The 20388-nt window shown below is 42.6% G+C and overlaps 1 protein-coding gene across 1 annotated transcript in view; it reads left to right on the forward strand.

The window, feature by feature from the left end:
* Nucleotides 1-9013: 9013 nt before the first annotated feature.
* LOC115158906 (sodium/potassium-transporting ATPase subunit beta-233) overlaps nucleotides 9014-20388 on the forward strand; it is a 40624-nt gene continuing 29249 nt past the window's right edge. Inside the window, exons 1-2 of the mRNA XM_029708332.1 lie at nucleotides 9014-9322; nucleotides 18415-18543. Coding sequence (XP_029564192.1) covers nucleotides 9229-9322; nucleotides 18415-18543 — 223 coding nt within the window. The 5' untranslated portion in view covers nucleotides 9014-9228. The remainder of the gene's footprint in view (nucleotides 9323-18414; nucleotides 18544-20388) is intronic.

Raw genomic sequence — 20388 nt, forward strand, 5'->3', positions numbered from 1 at the left:
CAAGGAAAACTGTTACTCCTCATTCCTCGGCATACATTTCTTTCGTATCATCTCGCAAAACTCAGATTAGGACGAGACTGACTTTATGATTCAATTATTCTGTTTACAATTTTTGACGCTATAATAAATATTTCTGACTCATATCAATGCCACTTAGGCCGTTTTCAAAATGAAACAGCCGCTCCCTTTAACCTATCGGTCTTTACATTCAAACATTAACTGAAACTTATTAATGATTGGATGAAAAAACTCAGCAAACTTTGTACCGGCATAGCAACCTGAAACGTCAGCTAGTTATTGGAGGAGCTGGTACGTAGCGGTTTGTCGGCAATGAGTGTTTCAACACATCAATTAGCTGACCAGTAGGATTGAATATTACTGATGGAAGTCACACTTTGTTCCCTGACTGTGCAGTAGAGAACAGAGGTTGTATAAGAGACCTCAGAGATCTTTATCAGGTGTGTGTGTGTGTGTGTGTGTGGTGTGTGTGTGTGTGTGTGTGAGAGAGAGAGAGAGAGAGAGAGAGAGAGAGAGAGAGAGAGAGAGAGAGAGAGAGAGAGAGAAAGAGTGTGAACAATGTGAGCTGTATACTACCAACAGGCCACTGGTCTTCTGTTTCGAGGAAAGACAAAGAGGCGAAGGTCACCCTTATTCCCCCCACAAGCCACTGCAGGAAGTTCTGACTTCTCACCACTGGTTTCCTCTAAATGACAGCTCTATCAGTACTACTACTAACACCTCTGTTAAATAGACCTCTGTGATCTACAGTAAATCCACCTCAATTGGACATTGGTAACTAAATTATTATTCATTGTTATTATACAAAATAGTCAAATCATGCTAATCAACTCTTTCTCAAACATCTCTTGTCGCTCAAAGTTGAAGAGGAATGTTAAGGAAGATAGTCATGTAGTAGATTTATAATATATATATATATATATACACTACCGGTCAAAAGTTCAGACACACCTACTCATTCAAGGGTTTTTCTTTCATTTTACTATTTTCTACATTGTAGAATAATAGTGAAGACATCAACACTATTAAATAATACATACGGAATCACGTAGTAACCCAAAAAAGTGTTAAACAAATCAAAATATATTTTAGATTTTAGATTTTCAATACGAAAAATGTCAAGAACTTTGAAAGGGCTGTCGCAAAAACCATCAAGCGCTATGATGAAACTGGCTCTCATGAGGGCCGCCACAGGAAAGGAAGACCCAGAGTTACCTCTGCTGCAGAGGATAAGTTCATTAGAGTTACCAGACTCAGAGCAACGGACTTTAGACAGGAGGAAAATCTGTCCTTTGGTCTGATGAGTCAAAATGTTTAGATTTTTGGTTCCAGACCTCTGTGTCTTTGTGATACGTGGGAACTCCTTCAAGACTGTTGGAAAAGCATTCCAGGTGAAGCTGGTTGAGAGAATGCCAAGAGTGTGCAAAGCTGTCATCATGGCAAAGGGTTGTTACTTTGAAAAATCTCAATAATTTAATATATTTTGATTTGTTTAACACTTTTTTTGGTTACTACATGATTCCATATGTGTTATTTCATAGTTTTGATGTCTTCACTATTATTCTACAATGTAGAAAATAGTCAAAAAAATAAAAAAAACCTTGAATGAGTAGGTGTGTCCAAACTTTTGACTGGTACTGTGTATATTCTAGGTTAGGGTGCTGGATTTGTCATTAAAAACGGAAGCTGTTACATGTGTTTGTGTATAGTTGTCAGAAGGTCTATGTGTAGCTGGTGTATAGGAGTCAGGCGCAGGACAGCAGATATAAATAAACATATTTTACTCAACATATAATAAATGCAATACAAAAACAGAGCCCACAATAACGGCCCTACCTACATAGAAACAATCACTCACAAACAAACATGGGGGAACAGAGGGTTAAAAAAGGAACAGGTTATTGGTTAATTGTGTGTAAGACAAAGACAAAACAAATGGAAAATGGATCGGCGATGGCTAGAAGGCCGGTGACGTCAACCGCCGAACGCCGCCCGAACAAGGAGAGGGACCGACCTCGGCGGAAGTCGTGATAGTACCCCCCCCCTTGACCCGCGGCTCCAGCAGCGCGCCGACACCGACCTCGGGGACGACACCGGAGGACGAGGCGCAGGGTGATCCGGATGGAGACGGTGGAAATCCCGGCTAACTGGATGTTTGTCCCTCCTGATTCGATCCGGGTCTCAGGTCCTGGAATGGGCTCATTTCTCCAGGCTTACCTGTCATCCTGTCTCCCGTCGAACTCTAGCCTTCCTCCGACAACGCTTCTGGTGGCCCACTATGGTTCCGGACGTCTCGGCTTTCATCGCCGTATGCACGGTTTTTGCTCAAAATAAGACTCCGCGGCAAGCTTCGTCTGGCCTCCTTCATGCCACTCCCTGTTCCTCATCGCCCCTGGTCCCATATTTCCCTGAATTTTGTCACTGGGCTCCCTCTGTTAGATGGCACACATCCATCCTTACGGTGGTGGACAGGTTCTCTAAAGCCGCCCATTTCATCCCTCTCCCCAAGTTGCCTTCAGCCAAGGAGACGGCCAGCTCGTCTTCCGAATCCCGGTCTCTGTGGGTAGAGTAGATTTGTCCTCTGACAAATCAATTGGAAATTTCGGTGTTCCTCAAGGTTCCGTTTTAGGACCACTATTGTTTTCACTATATATTTTACCTCTTGGGGATGTCATTCGAAAAGATAATGTTAAATTTCACTGCTGTGAGGACGACACACAGCTGTACATTTCAATGAAACATGGTGAAGCCCCAAAATTGCCCTCGCTAGAAGCCTGTGTTTCAGACATAAGGAAGTGGATGGCTGCAAACTTTCTACTTTTAAACTCGGACAAAACAGAGATGCTTGTTCTAGGTCCCAAGAAACAAAGAGATCTTCTGTTGAATCTGACAATTAATCTGGATGGTTGTACAGTCGTCTCAAATAAAACTGTGAAGGACCTCGGCGTTACTCTGGACCCTGATCTCTCTTTTGAAGAACATATCAAGACTGTTTCAAGGACTGTTTCCATCTACGTAACATTGCAAAAATCAGAAACTTTCTGTCCAAAAATGACGCAGAAAAATTAATCCATGCTTTTGTTACTTCTAGGCTGGACTACTGCAATGCTCTACTTTCCGGCTACCCGGATAAAGCACTAAACAAACTTCAGTTAGTGCTAAATACGGCTGCTAGAATCCTGACTAGAACCAAAAAATGTGATCATATTACTCCAGTGCTAGCCTCCCTACACGGGCTTCCTGTTAAGGCAAGGGCTGATTTCAAGGTTTTACTGCTAACCTACAAAGCATTACATGGGCTTGCTCCTACCTATCTTTCCGATTTGGTCCTGCCGTACATACCTACACGTACGCTACGGTCACAAGACGCAGGTCTCCTAATTGTCCCTAGAATTTCTAAGCAAACGGCTGGAGGTAGGGCTTTCTCCTATAGAGCTCCATTTTTATGGAATGGTCTGCCTACCCATGTGAGAGACGCAGACTCAGTCTCAACCTTTAAGTCTTTACTGAAGACTTATCTCTTCAGTAGGTCCTATGATTAAGTATAGTCTGGCCCAGGAGTGTGAAGGTGAACGGAAAGGCTGGAGCAACGAACCGCCCTTGCTGTCTCTGCCTTGCCGGTTCCCCTCTTTCCACTGGGATTCTCTGCCTCTAACCCTATTACAGGGGCTGAGTCACTGACTTACTGGTGTTCTTCCATGCCGTCCATGGGAGGGGTGCGTCACTTGAGTGGGTTGAGTCACTGACGTGGTCTTCCTGTCTGGGTTGGCGCCCCCCCCCCCCTTGGGTTGTACCATGGCGGAGATCTTTGTGGGCTATACTCGGCCTTGTCTTCGGACGGTAAGTTGGTGGTTGTAGATATCCCTCTAGTGGTTTGGGGGCTGTGCTTTGGCAAAGTGGGTGGGGTTATATCCTGCCTGTTTGGCCCTGTCCGGGGGTATCATCGGATGGGGCCACAGTGTCTTCTGATCCCTCCTGTCTCAGCCTCCAGTATTTATGCTGCAGTAGTTTATGTGTCGGGGGGCTGGGGTCAGTCTGTTGCATCTGGAGTATTCTCTTGTCTTATCCGGTGTCCTGTGTGAATTTAAATATGCTCTCTCTAATTCTCTCTTTCTTTCTCTCTTTCTTTCTTTCTTTCTCTCGGAGGACCTGAGCCCTAGGACCATGCCTCGGGACTACCTGGCATGATGACTCCTTGCTGTCCCCAGTCCACCTGGCCATGCTGCTGCTCCAGTTTCAACTGTTCTGCCTGCGGCTACGGAACCCTGACCTGTTCACCGGACGTGCTTGTTGCACCCTCGACAACTACTCTGATTATTATTATTTGACCATGCTGGTCATTTATGAACATTGTAACATCTTGACCATGTTCTGTTATAATATCCACCCGGCACAGCCAGAAGAGGACTGGCCACCCCTCATAGCCTGGTTCCTCTCTAGGTTTCTTCCTAGGTTTTTGGCCTTTCTAGGGAGTTTTTCCTAGGGAGTTTTTCCTAGCCACCGTGCTTCTTTCACATGCATTGCTTGCTGTTTGGGGTTTAAGGCTGGGTTTCTGTACAGCACTTTGAGATTTCAGCTGATATACGAAGGGCTATATAAATAAATTTGACTTGACTTGAGTAGAGGAGATCTAGAGTTTTTCGCCTCTAATTGCACAGGTGACATGCTGGTAGAAATGAGGTAAGATGGATTTCAGTTTCCCTGCATTAAAATCCCCGGCTATTAGGAGCGTCGCATCTGGATGAGCATTTCTTGTTTGCTTATGGCCTTATACAGCTCGTTGAGTGCGATCTTAGCGCCAGCATCGGTCTGTGGTGGTAAATAGACAGCTGTGTATAAGCTACAGGCCTACAGCTACAGGCCTATAGGATGTGGTTCTAATGTACTGGATAACGTACTATAGGATGTGGTTCTAATGTACTGGGTAACAGGATGTGGTTCTAATGTACTGGATAACCTACTATAGGATGTGGTTCTAATGTACTGGGTAACCTACTATAAGATGTGGTTCTAATGTACTGGGTAACCTACTATAGGATGTGGTTCTAATGTACTGGGTAACAGGATGTGGTTCTAATGTACTGGGTAACCTACTATAGGATGTGGTTCTAATGTACTGGGTAACCTACTATAGGATGTGGTTCTAATGTACTGGGTAACAGGATGTGGTTCTAATGTACTGGGTAACCTACTATAGGATGTGGTTCTAATGTACTGGGTAACCTACTATAGGATGTGGTTCTAATGTACTGGGTAACCTACTATAGGATGTGGTTCTAATGTACTGGGTAACAGGATGTGGTTCTAATGTACTGGGTAACCTACTATAGGATGTGGTTCTAATGTACTGGGTAACCTACTATAGGATGTGGTTCTAATGTACTGGGTAACCTACTATAGGATGTGGTTCTAATGTACTGGGTAACCTACTATAAGATGTGGTTCTAATGTACTGGGTAACCTACTATAGGATGTGGTTCTAATGTACTGGGTAACAGGATGTGGTTCTAATGTACTGGGTAACAGGATGTGGTTCTAATGTACTGGGTAACAGGATGTGGTTCTAATGTACTGGGTAACCTACTATAGGATGTGGTTCTAATGTACTGGGTAACCTACTATAAGATGTGGTTCTAATGTACTGGGTAACCTACTATAGGATGTGGTTCTAATGTACTGGGTAACCTACTATAGGATGTGGTTCTAATGTACTGGGTAACCTACTATAGGATGTGGTTCTAATGTACTGGGTAACCTACTATAGGATGTGGTTCTAATGTACTGGGTAACCTACTATAGGATGTGGTTCTAATGTACTGGGTAACCTACTATTTTCATGCCAGTTGATCAGTCATCAGAAATTATTTTTCATAATAGCCATGGTAGTTGTAATGCCCTGTTCGAATGGGGTGATATTTTAAGCCATTTTGTACAGGCTGAAGGACAATTGATTGGTTATATGTAGTGTTTAGCATAGGCCACAAGTGAAAACCCCTTTACCCATTACGTCTAAAACGTTGCTAAGCGCCTTCTTAATAATATCTCCCTAGAGTCTGAGTGCCCGGGGCTGGATGATTCTACTAAGCTAACATATGGAATTGTTTTAAGATGGTCATATGGAATTGTTTTAAGATGGTCATATGGAATTGTTTTAAGATGGTCATATGGAATTGTTTTAAGATGGTCATACCAAGGATCATTTAGCTATTTGATTTAGAATTTTAGAACCGCTGTAGATATCAAAAATATATATTTTAAATGATTTGATGAAACATTGAATTTGGCCTTACTGCTATTAGCCCAAAGAAACACATTGATTAACAGATTCATACATGGAAAAACAGATAGTCCCCCCCAAAAATATATGCTGATGTAAAATGGGCTTTATAAATACATATGATTGATTGAATGGCCTTACTGAAGAGCTCAGTGACTTTGAACGTGGCACCATCAATGGGATGCCAACAAGTCAGTTCGTCAAAATTCTTCCCTGCTAGAGCTGCCCCGGTCAACTGTAAGTGCTGTTAAAATGAAGTGGAAACGTCTAGGAGCAACAACGGCTCAGCCGCGAAGTGGTAAGCCACACATGCTCACAGAACTGGACCGCCGAGTGCTGAAGCACGTAGCGCGTACAAATCATCTGTCCTCGGTTACATCACTCACTACTGAGTTCCAAACTGCCTCTGGAAACAACGTCAGAACAAGAAGTGTTCGTCGGGAGCTTCATGAAATGGGTTTCCATGGCAGAGCAGCCGCACACAAGCCTAAGATCACCACCTACACACATTGGGAGACTAATTCACCTTTCAGCAGGACAACAATCCAAACCACAAGGCCAGATATACACTGGAGTTGGTTACCAAGACGACATTGACTGTTCCTGAGTGGAGTAGTAACACTTTTGATTTAAATCGGTTTGAAAATATATGGCAAGACTTGAAAATGGCTGTCTAGCGATGTACGAAAACAAACTTAACAGAGCTTGAAGAACGTTTTAAAGAATCATGTGCAAATATTGTATAATCCAGTTGAGCAAAGCTCTTAGAGACTCACACAGAAAGACTCACAGCTGTAATCGCTCTTAGAGAAGTAAACAGAAAGACTCACAGCTGTAATCGCTCTTAGAGAAGTAAACAGAAAGACTCACAGCTGTAATCGCTCTTAGAGAAGTACACAGAAAGACTCACAGCTGTAATCGCTGTTAGAGACTCACACAGAAAGACTCACAGCTGTAATCGCTCTTAGAGAAGTAAACAGAAAGACTCACAGCTGTAATCGCTCTTAGAGAAGTACACAGAAAGACTCACAGCTGTAATCGCTCTTAGAGAAGTACACAGAAAGACTCACAGCTGTAATCGCTCTTAGAGAAGTACACAGAAAGACTCACAGCTGTAATCACTCTTAGAGAAGTACACAGAAAGACTCACAGCTGTAATCGCTCTTAGAGAAGTACACAGAAAGACTCACAGCTGTAATCGCTCTTAGAGAAGTACACAGAAAGACTCACAGCTGTAATCGCTCTTAGAGAAGTACACAGAAAGACTCACAGCTGTAATCGTTCTTAGAGAAGTACACAGAAAGACTCACAGCTGTAATCGCTCTTAGAGAAGTACACAGAAAGACTCACAGCTGTAATCGCTCTTAGAGAAGTACACAGAAAGACTCACAGCTGTAATCGCTCTTAGAGAAGTAAACAGAAAGACTCACAGCTGTAATCGCTCTTAGAGAAGTACACAGAAAGACTCACAGCTGTAATCACTCTTAGAGACTCACCCAGAAAGACTCACAGCTGTAATCACTCTTAGAGACTCACCCAGAAAGACTCACAGCTGTAATCGCTCTTAGAGAAGTACACAGAAAGACTCACAGCTGTAATCGCTCTTAGAGAAGTACACAGAAAGACTCACAGCTGTAATCGCTCTTAGAGAAGTACACAGAAAGACTCACAGCTGTAATCGCTGTTAGAGAAGTACACAGAAAGACTCACAGCTGTAATCGCTCTTAGAGAAGTACACAGAAAGACTCACAGCTGTAATCGCTCTTAGAGAAGTACACAGAAAGACTCACAGCTGTAATCGCTCTTAGAGAAGTACACAGAAAGACTCACAGCTGTAATCACTCTTAGAGAAGTACACAGAAAGACTCACAGCTGTAATCGCTGTTAGAGAAGTACACAGAAAGACTCACAGCTGTAATCGCTCTTAGAGAAGTACACAGAAAGACTCACAGCTGTAATCGCTCTTAGAGAAGTAAACAGAAAGACTCACAGCTGTAATCGCTCTTAGAGAAGTACACAGAAAGACTCACAGCTGTAATCGCTCTTAGAGAAGTAAACAGAAAGACTCACAGCTGTAATCGCTGCCAAAGGTAATTCTAACATGTATTTACTGAGGGGTGTGAATACTTATGTAAATGAGATATTTCTGTATTTAATTTTCAATAAATTTGCAAACAATTCCAAAAACATGTTTTCACTTTGTCATTATGGGCTATTGTGTATAGATGGGTGATGTTTAATAAATCATATTTAATCCTTTTTTGAATTCAGGCTGTAACACAACAACATTTTGAATAAGTCAAGGGATATGAAAACTTTCTGAAAGCACTATGTCAGCCCATTTCCCAGGATTTCTAAAGCCATGTTAAGTCAGAGCTCTCCCTTGAAAAAATCAGGTCTTTATAGACCCCAATGTGCCAGCCCGGTCAAAGAAATGCCAAACTCCTGAAGAAGAAGAAAAAAAAAACAAGCACTTTTAACACGTGATGTGAAAATAGAACTCCAAGAATGATCCTAGAATGTCGCGCTGCTTTATGACGTCACAACAGAATTGTAATTTGTATTGTAGTTTTAGAATTCTATAAATGTGTGTTCTCAGGATGTGGTTTAGACCCGCCTGCGACCCGCTTTTCATGGGGGCAGTCCCCCCCCACACCCCCTGCATACGATTCTTACGCAAACCGATGACTGTTTGTGATTTGCCAGAGAGTTTAGCCCTCCCCGCCTTCTCTTTGTAGGTAACTTATTACAAGAGTTCGCGGGCGGAGTCGGTTACCGTAAGAGAAGAAATAGTGTGCGGTACAATAGGGAGAGCCGGGTACGACGCGGTCCTTTTACTGTTCTGTACAAGGGGACAGTTTGGGAATCTGGTACCTAAGCCCATTAGAGCACCTTAATTGAAAAGTGATATTAAAAAGCAAAAAAAAAAGAATATGTCGGCAAATAAAGATGGAGACGGTGGATGGAAGAGCTTTCTGTGGAACTCGGAAAGGAAGGAGTTTCTAGGACGCACTGGTGGCAGTTGGTGTAAGTACATACATCCGTAATAAGCTACTTTTTGGAGGGGAGAAGGGGATATTAACTCGGGGATAAAGAATGGTAAGTGTCCGAGCTCTGTTTCCAGAAGCTGTCCGTGTATTCCTCTGAATATTGTAACATCACGGAGGTTTCCAGACTCTCTCCCATTTCTTGATTGACAAAATACAGACCCAGTTAGATTTGACTTGTAGCATCGTGACTTTCACTTTCAATGGAAAAGTACACGAAAAAAAACACACATTCAATGAATTAACTGTGAAATAGACTATGAACTAATGTGTAAAAGAACCATACTAACCTATCGACGAGATAAGATTACAATTAAACGTAACGAATAAAATCCGGACCGTCTAAAACGTCGTTTTCATATATACTTGTAGGTCCAGAGAACGTTATTTATGTCCCTGTTCGGGATCGATCCGTTAGTGAAAGGAAGAGGTCATTGTGAAGGACATATAGATAACTGATAACTGGGATACATACCGGAGGGTTGGATTGCAACTAACATGGGGACCGGGGTGCCAAAATGGCTTGTTAGTCACATAGTTAGTCCACATACACACGATCAAGTTGACGAATATCAACTAGTTTCTTTTGAACAAAATAATGTTTCACAATGACAGGGGAACATCCATAACGTCGGTAATGAGGTGTTTTTATCCTAATACTTGATGTTTCATAGGCATCATAGTTGAAGGTTAGTCAAGGTGATCAGTCCGTTAAACCTGCTGTCGTTGTTCTGGACTAGAGATAATCTCATGTAAATGTGGGAAACAATGAGCATTGATTTACCAATAAACGACTTTTCCTGCTCTCCCGGTGAGCTTGTAACGTAACACGGTGGCATCGACGTTAGATTTGTACGGTTTCGCTCGGTAATCGAGCGGGAGACGTGTTTCGGTAGGTGTGTTTTATTATGATGAACATTTGGTTTTATCTCGGCGCTTTTTCTATATAGGAAGAGGAAGCTGACGACACATGGTTTCTCTCCAGGGCCCCAAAGAAAAGTTTCTCTTAGCAGACAGCTACTGCTGCCAATCTGCTGTTTAGCTCGTTGTCTTCCTCCACTCCACAGAGCCTACCGTTTGTTTTCTGCCACAAGGACGATTATTACCGAAGGATTTCACAATAAGGAGAAAAATACACATTTAAACGACGAGCTCTAGTGGGTGACAGGAACAACGATTGTCAGTTTCCTGAATTCTGCCACCTCAAATAGTGCTTGTTACTGAAAAGTTTTAGGTTTATTTCTCAAAACTGTTGCTCATCTCCGAATGGTTTTATTGAATTCAGAAGCTCAATTAAATGATCTACGTTTTGAAAGCAAAAGGTTTTCTGGCGTGTACTCTGTGTTTGTCTACATAAACTACCCCCCTCTGTATTATCGAGCGCCAGTATGACCACATTTTGTATTTATTTTATTTATTTATTTCACCTTTATTTAACCAGGTAGGCCAGTTGAGAACAAGTCCTTTATTTAACCAGGTAGGCCAGTTGAGAACAAGTCCTTTATTTAACCAGGTAGACCAGTTGAGAACAAGTCCTTTATTTAACCAGGTAGGCCAGTTGAGAACAAGTCCTTTATTTAACCAGGTAGGCCAGTTGAGAACAAGTCCTTTATTTAACCAGGTAGGCCAGTTGAGAACAAGTCCTTTATTTAACCAGGTTGGCCAGTTGAGAACAAGTTCTCATTTACAATTGCGACCTGGCCAAGATAAAGCAATGCAGTTCGACAACATACAACAACACAGAGTTACACATGGAGTAAAACAAACATACAGTCAATAATACAGTAGAAGAAAGAAAACAAAAAGTCTAAATACAGTGAGTCCAAACAAGGTAAGTTAAGGCAATAAATAGGCCATGGTGGCAAAGTAATTACAATATAACAATTAAACACTGGAATGGTAGATGTGCAGAAGATGAATGTGCAAGTAGAGATACTGTGGTGCAAAGGAGCAAGATAAATAAATAAATACAGTATGGGGATGAGGTAGGTAGATAGATGGGCTGTTTACAGATGGGCTATGGACAGGTGCAGTGATCTGTGAGCTGCTCTGACAGCTGGTGCTTAAAGCTAGTGAGGGAGATATGAGTCTCCAGCTTCAGTGATTTTTGCAGTTCGTTCCAGTCATTGGCAGCAGAGAACTGGAAGGAGAGACGGCCAAAGGAGGAATTGGCTTTGGGGGTGACCAGAGAGATATACCTGCTGGAGCGCGTGCTACAGGTGGGAGCTGCTATGGTGACCAGTGAGCTGAGATAAGGCGGGGCTTTACCTAGCAGGGTCTTGTAGATGACCTGGAGCCAGTGGGTTTGGTGATGAGTATGAAGCGAGGGCCAGCCAACGAGAGCGTACAGGTCACAGTGGTGGGTAATATATGGGGCTTTGGTGACAAAACGGATGGCACTGTGATAGACTGCATCCAGTTTGCTGAGTAGAGGGTTGGAGGCTATTTTGTAAATGACATCGCCGAAGTCGAGGATCGGTAGGATGGTCAGTTTTACTAGAGTATGTTTGGCAGCATGAGTGAAGGATGCTTTGTTGCGATATAGGAAGCCGATTCTAGATTTAATTTTGGATTGGAGATGCTTAATGTGAGTCTGGAAGGAGAGTTTACAGTCTAACCAGACACCCAGGTATTTGTAGTTGTCCATATATTCAAAATCAGAACTATCCAGAGCAGTGATGCTGGACGGGCGGGCAGGTGCGGGTAGTGATCGATTGAATAGCATGCATTTAGTTTTACTTGCGTTTAAGAGCAGTTGGAGGCCACGGAAGGAGAGTTGTATGGCATTGAAGCTCGTCTGGAGGTTAGTTAACACAGTGTCCAATGAAGGGCCAGAAGTACACAGAATGGTATCGTCTGCATAGAGGTGGATCAGAGACTCACCAGCAGCAAGAGCAACATCATTGATATATACAGAGAAGGGAGTTGGCCCGAGAATTGAACCCTGTGGCAACCCCATAGAGACTGCCAGAGGTCCGGACAACAGGCCCTCCGATTTGACACATTGAACTCTATCAGAGAAGTAGTTGGTGAACCAGGCGAGGCAGTCATTTGAGAAACCAAGGCTGTCATGTCTGCCAATAAGAATGTGGTGATTGACAGAGTCGAAAGCCTTGGCCAGGTCGATGAATACGCCTGCACAGTAATGTCTCTTATCGATGGCGGTTATGATGTCGTTTAGGACCTTGAGCGTGGCTGAGGTGCACCTGTGACCAGCTCTGAAATCAGATTGCATAGCGGAGAAGGTACGGTGGGATTCGAAATGGTTGGTAATCTGTTTGTTGACTTGGCTTTCAAAGACTTTAGAAAGGCAGGGTAGGATGGATATAGGTCTGTAGCAGTTTGGGTCAAGAGTGTCCCCTCCTTTGAAAAGGGGGATGACAGCAGCTGCTTTCCAATCTTTGGGAATCTCAGACGATACGAAAGAGAGGTTGAACAGGCTAGTAATAGGGGTTGCAACAATTTCGGCAGATAATTTTAGAAAGAAAGTTTCCAGATTATCTAGCCCGGCTGATTTGTAGGGGTCCAGATTTTACAGATCTTTCAGAACATCAGCTGACTGGATTTGGGAGAAGGAGAAATGGGGAAGGCTTGGGCGAGTAGCTGTGGGAGGTGCCTGGCTGTTGACCGGGGTAGGGGTAACCAGGTGGAAAGCATGGCCAGCTTATTGAAATTCTCAATTATAGTGGATTTATCGGTGGTAACAGTGTTTTCTATCCTCAGTGCAGTGGGCAGCTGGGAGGAGGTGCTCTTATTCTCCATGGACTTTACAATGTCCCAGAACTTTTTTGAGTTTGTACTACAGGATGCAAATTTCTGTTTGAAAAAGCTAGCCTTGGCTTTTCTAACTGCCTGTGTATATTTGTCCTAACTTCCCTGAAAAGTTGCATATCACGGGGGCTGTTCGATGCTAATGCAGAACGCCACAGGATATTTTTGTGTTGGTTAAGGGCAGTCAGGTCTGGGGAGAACCAAGGGCTATATCTGTTCCTGGTTCTAAATTTCTTGAAAGGGGCATGCTTATTTAAGATGGAGAGGAAGGCATTTAAAAAAAATAACCAGGCATCCTCTACTGACGGGATGAGGTCAATATCCTTCCAGGATACCAGGGCCAGGTCGATTAGAAAGGCCTGCTCGCTGAAGTGTTTCAGGGAGCGTTTGACAGTGATGAGTGGAGGTCGTTTGACCGCTGACCCATTACGGATGCAGGCAATGAGGCAGTGATCGCTGAGATCTTGGTTGAAAACAGCAGAGGTGTATTTAGAGGGCAGGTTGGTTAGGATGATATCTATGAGGGTGCCGGTGTTTACTGCTTTGGGGTTGTACCTGGTAGATTCATTGATAATTTGTGTGAGATTGAGGGCATCAAGTTTAGATTGTAGGATGGCCGGGGTGTTCAGCATGTCCCAGTTTAGGTCAGCTAGTAGCACGAGCTCAGAAGATAGATGGGGGGCAATCAATTCACATATGGTTTCGAGGGCACAGCTGGGGGCAGAAGGAGGTCTATAGCAAGCTGAAACAGTGAGAGACTTTGTTTCTGGAAAGGCGAATTTTTAGAAGTAAAAGCTCAAATTGTGTGGTTATGACGCGTGGATAAACCTTTGGCTAGTCTGCCTCAGAGCCATATATATATAGTATATATGACTGGGCTGGCTGAATGGCACCATCTCATTGTTGCATCAAATCACAATTGATCATCGTCAAAGAAAAGGTTCTGTATTTTGGTGACACTTGTAACCAATGACAGTGTAATACCCCCTTTTACCAATACTCCTTAAACGTACAATACAGATCATCTCATCAATCTCTGTGCTGCCTGCCTTGAGAAATGTCGGAGTTGTCCATTCACAACAGGAAGCCATGTCTGTCTTCCCCGACCGCTGCTCTGGGGGAGGGAGGGAGGGAGGGGGAGAGAGAGAGAGAGAGAGAGAGAGAGAAAATTTGAATTCAACAAGTCTCCTATTGGCCAATTAAACTAGTAAGGTTTATGAATAAAATGTAGATGTTTAACACTTGATAATGCTCACCTTGTACAAGAGAGTCAGAGATAATGGTCTGAATTGAGTAAGTCACCGTGAGCAGTTTAGCCTGGTCGTGGGTGTGGAAGAAAAGCATGGAGTTGAGAGACTAATAAATTAATAAACTTCGGGAAGTGCTAGAGGCATCACTACAGACACTGGTTCGATTCCAGGCTGTATCACAATTGGCCCCAGGTTTATCTGGGGAATTTGTTCTTAACTGACTTGCCTAGTTAAGTAAAGATACATGTTAAAAACAGAATTGGCCTATAGTCACCTTAAATGTGATTTGTTTGCAGCTCTTTCACACACACACAATGCAATATGAAATGTTTTTTCCTGTAGATTGTTTAGTCACTGGTTGTGTTGTAATCAGTGTTGGGGAAGCTACTCTGAAAGTATAGTTTACCAAGCTATCAATTACTTCTCACTGGAAGAAGCTACCCTTAAGTAAATCATATTTTGTAACTAAAGTTACTTCAAACTACTTTGTGAACAATGATCATATCTAAATCTGAAATGTCATAGAATACAAATTGCAAGAACAGATCACTCTGTAGTCAGATGTTGACCGAATGCTTCATTTATCCTATTAAACACACAAAAAAAGATGATTACAAGTGAAAATGAGGTAAATCTGTTGCCTAAAAAAAAGTAGTTTCAGTAGTTATCTACACCTCTACATGGTTAAACAGTTATTAACTACTGAAAACATGGGTTGATTTACTACATGCCAGGTGGTCACCTTCACAAGCAGGGAAAGAAATGAACTTGTCTAGCCACACCTGTCTCTGCCTGCCTGCTTGTCTAGCCACACCTGTCTCTGCCTGCCTGCTTGTCTGGCCACACCTGTCTCTGCCTGCCTGCTTGTCTAGCCACACCTGTCTCTGCCTGCCTGCTTGTCTAGCCACACCTGTCTCTGCCTGCCTGCTTGTCTAGCCACACCTGTCTCTGCCTGCCTGCCTGCCGGCTGGGTTGGTGGTGGGGGAGGGGAGGTGAGGTGAGGTGAGGTGAGGTGAGGTGTGAGTTTAGGGATGTTTGTAAATGAGGCTGACAGAGGAGAGGGACTGGTAACTGTTGACAAAGACCCATAGTGACTGATAGTGTTGTTGCCCTACGTTATTACTGCATCATGAGAGGTCAATGAGATTCAGTTCAACACAAAGCGGATGTAGAGTTAGAGTAGAGAAGTGTAGCTTTAGAGTAGAGCATTGTAGAGTTAGAGTAGAGAAGGGTAGAGTAGAGTAGTGTAGCTTTAGAGTAGAGAAGTGTAGCTTTAGAGTAGAGCATTGTAGAGTTAGAGTAGAGAAGTGTAGCTTTAGAGTAGAGCATTGTAGAGTTGGAGTAGAGAAGTGTAGTTAGAGTAGAGTAGTGTAGCTTTAGAGTAGAGATGTGTAGCTTTAGAGTAGAGCATTGTAGAGTTAGAGTAGAGAAGTGTAGAGTAGAGAAGTGTAGAGTTAGAGTAGAGAAGTGTAGCTTTAGAGTAGAGAAGTGTAGCTTTAGAGTAGAGCATTGTAGAGTTGGAGTATTGAAGTGTAGAGTTAGAGTAGAGAAGTGTAGCTTTAGAGTAGAGAAGTGTAGAGTTAGAGTAGAGGGAGAATAGAAAAGTGTAGAGTAGAGAAGTGTTTTTTGTATGAACATAACAAGATTCAACAACTGAGACATAAACTGAACAAGTTCCACAGACATGTGACTAACAGAAATGGAATAATGTGTCAAAATCAAAAGTAACAGTCAGTATCTGGTGTGGCCACCAGCTGCATTAAGTACAGCAGTTCATCTCCTCCTCATGGACTGCACCAGATTTGCCAGTTCTTGCTGTGAGATGTTACCCAGACGTGTTCCATTCAGCAGCCTGTAAAACCCAGACGTGTTCCATTCAGCAGCCTGTAAAACCCAGACGTGTTCCATTCAGCAGCCTGTAAAACCCAGACGTGTTCCATTCAGCAGCCTGTAAAACCCAGACGTGTTCCATTCAGCAGCCTGTAAAACCCAGACGTGTTCCATTCAGCAGCCTGTAAAACCCAGACGTGTTCCATTCAGCAGCCTGTAAAACCCAGACGTGTTCCGTTCAGCAGCCTGTAAAACCCAGACGTGTTCCATTCAGAAGCCTGTAAAACCCAGACGTGTTCCATTCAGCAGCCTGTAAAACCCAGACGTGTTCCATTCAGCAGCCTGTAAAACCCAGACGTGTTCCATTGAGCAGCCTGTAAAACCCAGACGTGTTCCATTCAGCAGCCTGTAAAACCCAGACGTGTTCCATTCAGCAGCCTGTAAAACCCAGACGTGTTCCATTCAGCAGCCTGTAAAACCCAGACGTCTTCCATTCAGCAGCCTGTAAAACCCAGACGTGTTCCATTCAGCAGCCTGTAAAACCCAGACGTGTTCCATTCAGCAGCCTGTAAAACCCAGACGTGTTCCATTCAGCAGCCTGTAAAACCCAGACGTGTTCCATTCAGCAGCCTGTAAAACCCAGACGTGTTCCATTCAGCAGCCTGTAAAACCCAGACGTGTTCCATTCAGCAGCCTGTAAAACCCAGACGTGTTCCATTGAGCAGCCTGTAAAACCCAGACGTGTTCCGTTCAGCAGCCTGTAAAACCCAGACGTGTTCCATTCAGCAGCCTGTAAAACCCAGACGTGTTCCATTCAGCAGCCTGTAAAACCCAGACGTGTTCCATTCAGCAGCCTGTAAAACCCAGACGTGTTCCATTCAGCAGCCTGTAAAACCCAGACGTGTTCCGTTCAGCAGCCTGTAAAACCCAGACGTGTTCCGTTCAGCAGCCTGTAAAACCCAGACGTGTTCCATTCAGCAGCCTGTAAAACCCAGACGTGTTCCATTCAGCAGCCTGTAAAACCCAGACGTGTTCCGTTCAGCAGCCTGTAAAACCCAGACGTGTTCCATTCAGCAGCCTGTAAAACCCAGACGTGTTCCATTCAGCAGCCTGTAAAACCCAGACGTGTTCCATTCAGCAGCCTGTAAAACCCAGACGTGTTCCATTCAGCAGCCTGTAAAACCCAGACGTGTTCCATTCAGCAGCCTGTCAGTGAAACGTCTAATGGTGGTTTTCATGTAGAGTTTCTCCCTGGTAGGGAAGCTTTCTGTAGAGTTTCTCCCTGCTAGGGAAGCTTTCTGTAGAGTTTCTCCCTGGTAGGGAAGCTTTCTGTAGAGTTTCTCCCTGGTAGGGAAGCTTTCTGTAGAGTTTCTCCCTGGTAGGGAAGCTTTCTGTAGAGTTTCTCCCTGGTAGGGAAGCTTTCCTGAAAGCACCAACACCGTATTCTAAGACTGGAATATCCAGTTAGAATCAATTTAGACAGAATGTTTAAAGGGGACCTGGTAGGATGAATCTAGGACTGGCCACGCCTCATAGCCTGGTTCCTCTGGTCTACCCAGTACAGCCAGTAGAGGACTGGCCACCCCTCATAGCCTGGTTCCTCTCTAGGTTTCTAATCTCCACCTGGCACAGCCAGAAGAGGACTGGCCACCCCTCATAGCCTGGTTCCTCTCTAGGTTTCTTCCTAGGTTTTGGCCTTTCTAGGGAGTTTTTCCTAGCCACCCCTCATAGCCTGGTTCCTCTCTAGGTTTCTAATCTCCACCTGGCACAGCCAGAAGAGGACTGGCCACCCCTCATAGCCTGGTTCCTCTCTAGGTTTCTAATCTCCACCCAGCACAGCCAGAAGAGGACTGGCCACCCCTCATAGCCTGGTTCCTCTCTAGGTTTCTTCCTAGGTTCCAGCCTTTCTAGGGAGTTTTTCCTAGCCATTGTACTTCTACACCTGCATTGCTTGCTGTCTGGGGGTTTTAGGCTGGGTTTCTGTACAGCACTTTGAGATATCAGCTGATGTAAGAAGGGCTATATAAATACATTTGATTTGATTTGATCTATATCAGGATGTTGGGGAAAGATGGAGTATTACTGTCAAGTCACCTCAAGATCTCCTTCACCCATTCACCCATTCATGGGGATCTGCTAATAAACTACATCAGTACATAATCTACTACTAATGTACAGTATATGTCCATTTGTAATTTAACCCTTGTCTTTCTCTCCACAGTTAAAATCTTGTTGTTCTACCTGATCTTCTATGGATGCTTGGCTGGGATTTTCATTGGGACCATCCAGGCCCTGCTGCTAACCCTTAGTAACTACAAACCCACCTACCAGGACAGAGTCGCCCCACCAGGTAAAGACTGCTCTACTCACCATATACTGCTTTATGCTGCTTTATACTGATTTATACTGCTTTATACTGCTCCATGTTGATTTATACTGCTTTATACTGCTTATCCTGATTTATACTGCTTTATGCTGCTTTATACTGCTCCATGCTGATTTATACTGATTTATACTGCTTTATACTGCTCCATGCTGATTTAAACTGCTTTATACTGCTTTATACTGCTTTATGCTGCTTTATACTGCTCCATACTGATTTATACTGCTTATACTGATTTATACTGCTTATACTGCTTTATACTGTTTATACTGATTTATACTGCTTATACAGATTTATACTGCTTATACTGCTTTATACTGCTTTATACTGCTTTATACTGCTTTATACTGCTTATACTGATTTATACTGCTTTATACTGCTTATACTGCTTTATACTGCTTTATACTGTTTATACTGCTTTATACTGCTTATACTGATTTATACTGCTCCATACTGCTTATACTGCTTTATACTGCTCCATACTGATTTATAGTGCTTATATTGATTTATAATGCTTTATACTGCTTATACTGCTTTATACTGCTCCATACTGATTTATACTGCTCCATACTGATTTATAGTGCTTATATTGATTTATAATGCTTTATACTGCTTATACTGCTTATACTGATTTATACTGCTTATACTGCTTTATACTGTTTATACTGATTTATACTGCTTATACAGATTTATACTGCTTATACTGCTTTATACTGCTTTATACTGTTTATACTGCTCCATACTGCTCCATACTGATTTATACTGCTCCATACTGATTTATACTGCTTTATACTGCTCCATACTGCTTTATACTGCTTTATACTGTTTATACTGCTTTATACTGCTCCATACTGATTTATACTGCTCCATACTGATTTATACTGCTCCATACTGATTTATACTGCTTTATACTGCTTATACTGCTTTATACTGCTTTATACTGTTTATACTGCTTTATACTGCTCCATACTGATTTATACTGCTCCATACTGATTTATACTGCTTTATACTGCTCCATACTGCTTTATAGTGCTTATATTGATTTATAATGCTTTATACTGCTTATACTGCTTATACTGCTTTATACTGCTTATACTGATTTATAATGCTTTATACTGATTTATACTGCTTATACTGCTTTATACTGCTTTATGCCGCTTCAGGCAATATCCTTTATATTGCTTTATACTGCTTATACTGATTTATACTGCTCCATACTGATTTATACTGCTTTATACTGCTTTATACTGCTCCATACTGCTTTATACTGCTTTATACTGCTCCACACTGATTTATACTGCTTTATACTGCTCCATACTGATTTATACTGCTTTATACTGCTTTATACTGCTTATACTGATTTATACTGCTTATACTGATTTATACTGCTCCATACTGCTTTATACTGCTTTATACTGATTTATACTGCTTATACTGATTTATACTGCTTATACTGATTTATACTGCTTATACTGCTTTATACTGCTTATACTGTTTATACTGCTCCATACTGATTTATACTGCTTTATACTGCTTTATACTGCTTATACTGATTTATACTGCTTATACTGATTTATACTGCTTATACTGATTTGTACTGCTTATACTGCTTTATACTGCTTATACTGATTTATACTGCTTATACTGATTTATACTGCTCCATACTGATTTATACTGCTTATACTGCTTTATACTGCTTTATACTGCTTTATACTGCTTATACTGATTTATACTGCTCCATACTGATTTATACTGCTTATACTGCTTTATACTGCTTTATACTGCTTTATACTGCTCCATACTGCTTTATAG

Source organism: Salmo trutta, chromosome 22, assembly GCF_901001165.1.
Source record: "Salmo trutta chromosome 22, fSalTru1.1, whole genome shotgun sequence".
NCBI classification, from domain to species: domain Eukaryota; kingdom Metazoa; phylum Chordata; class Actinopteri; order Salmoniformes; family Salmonidae; genus Salmo; species Salmo trutta.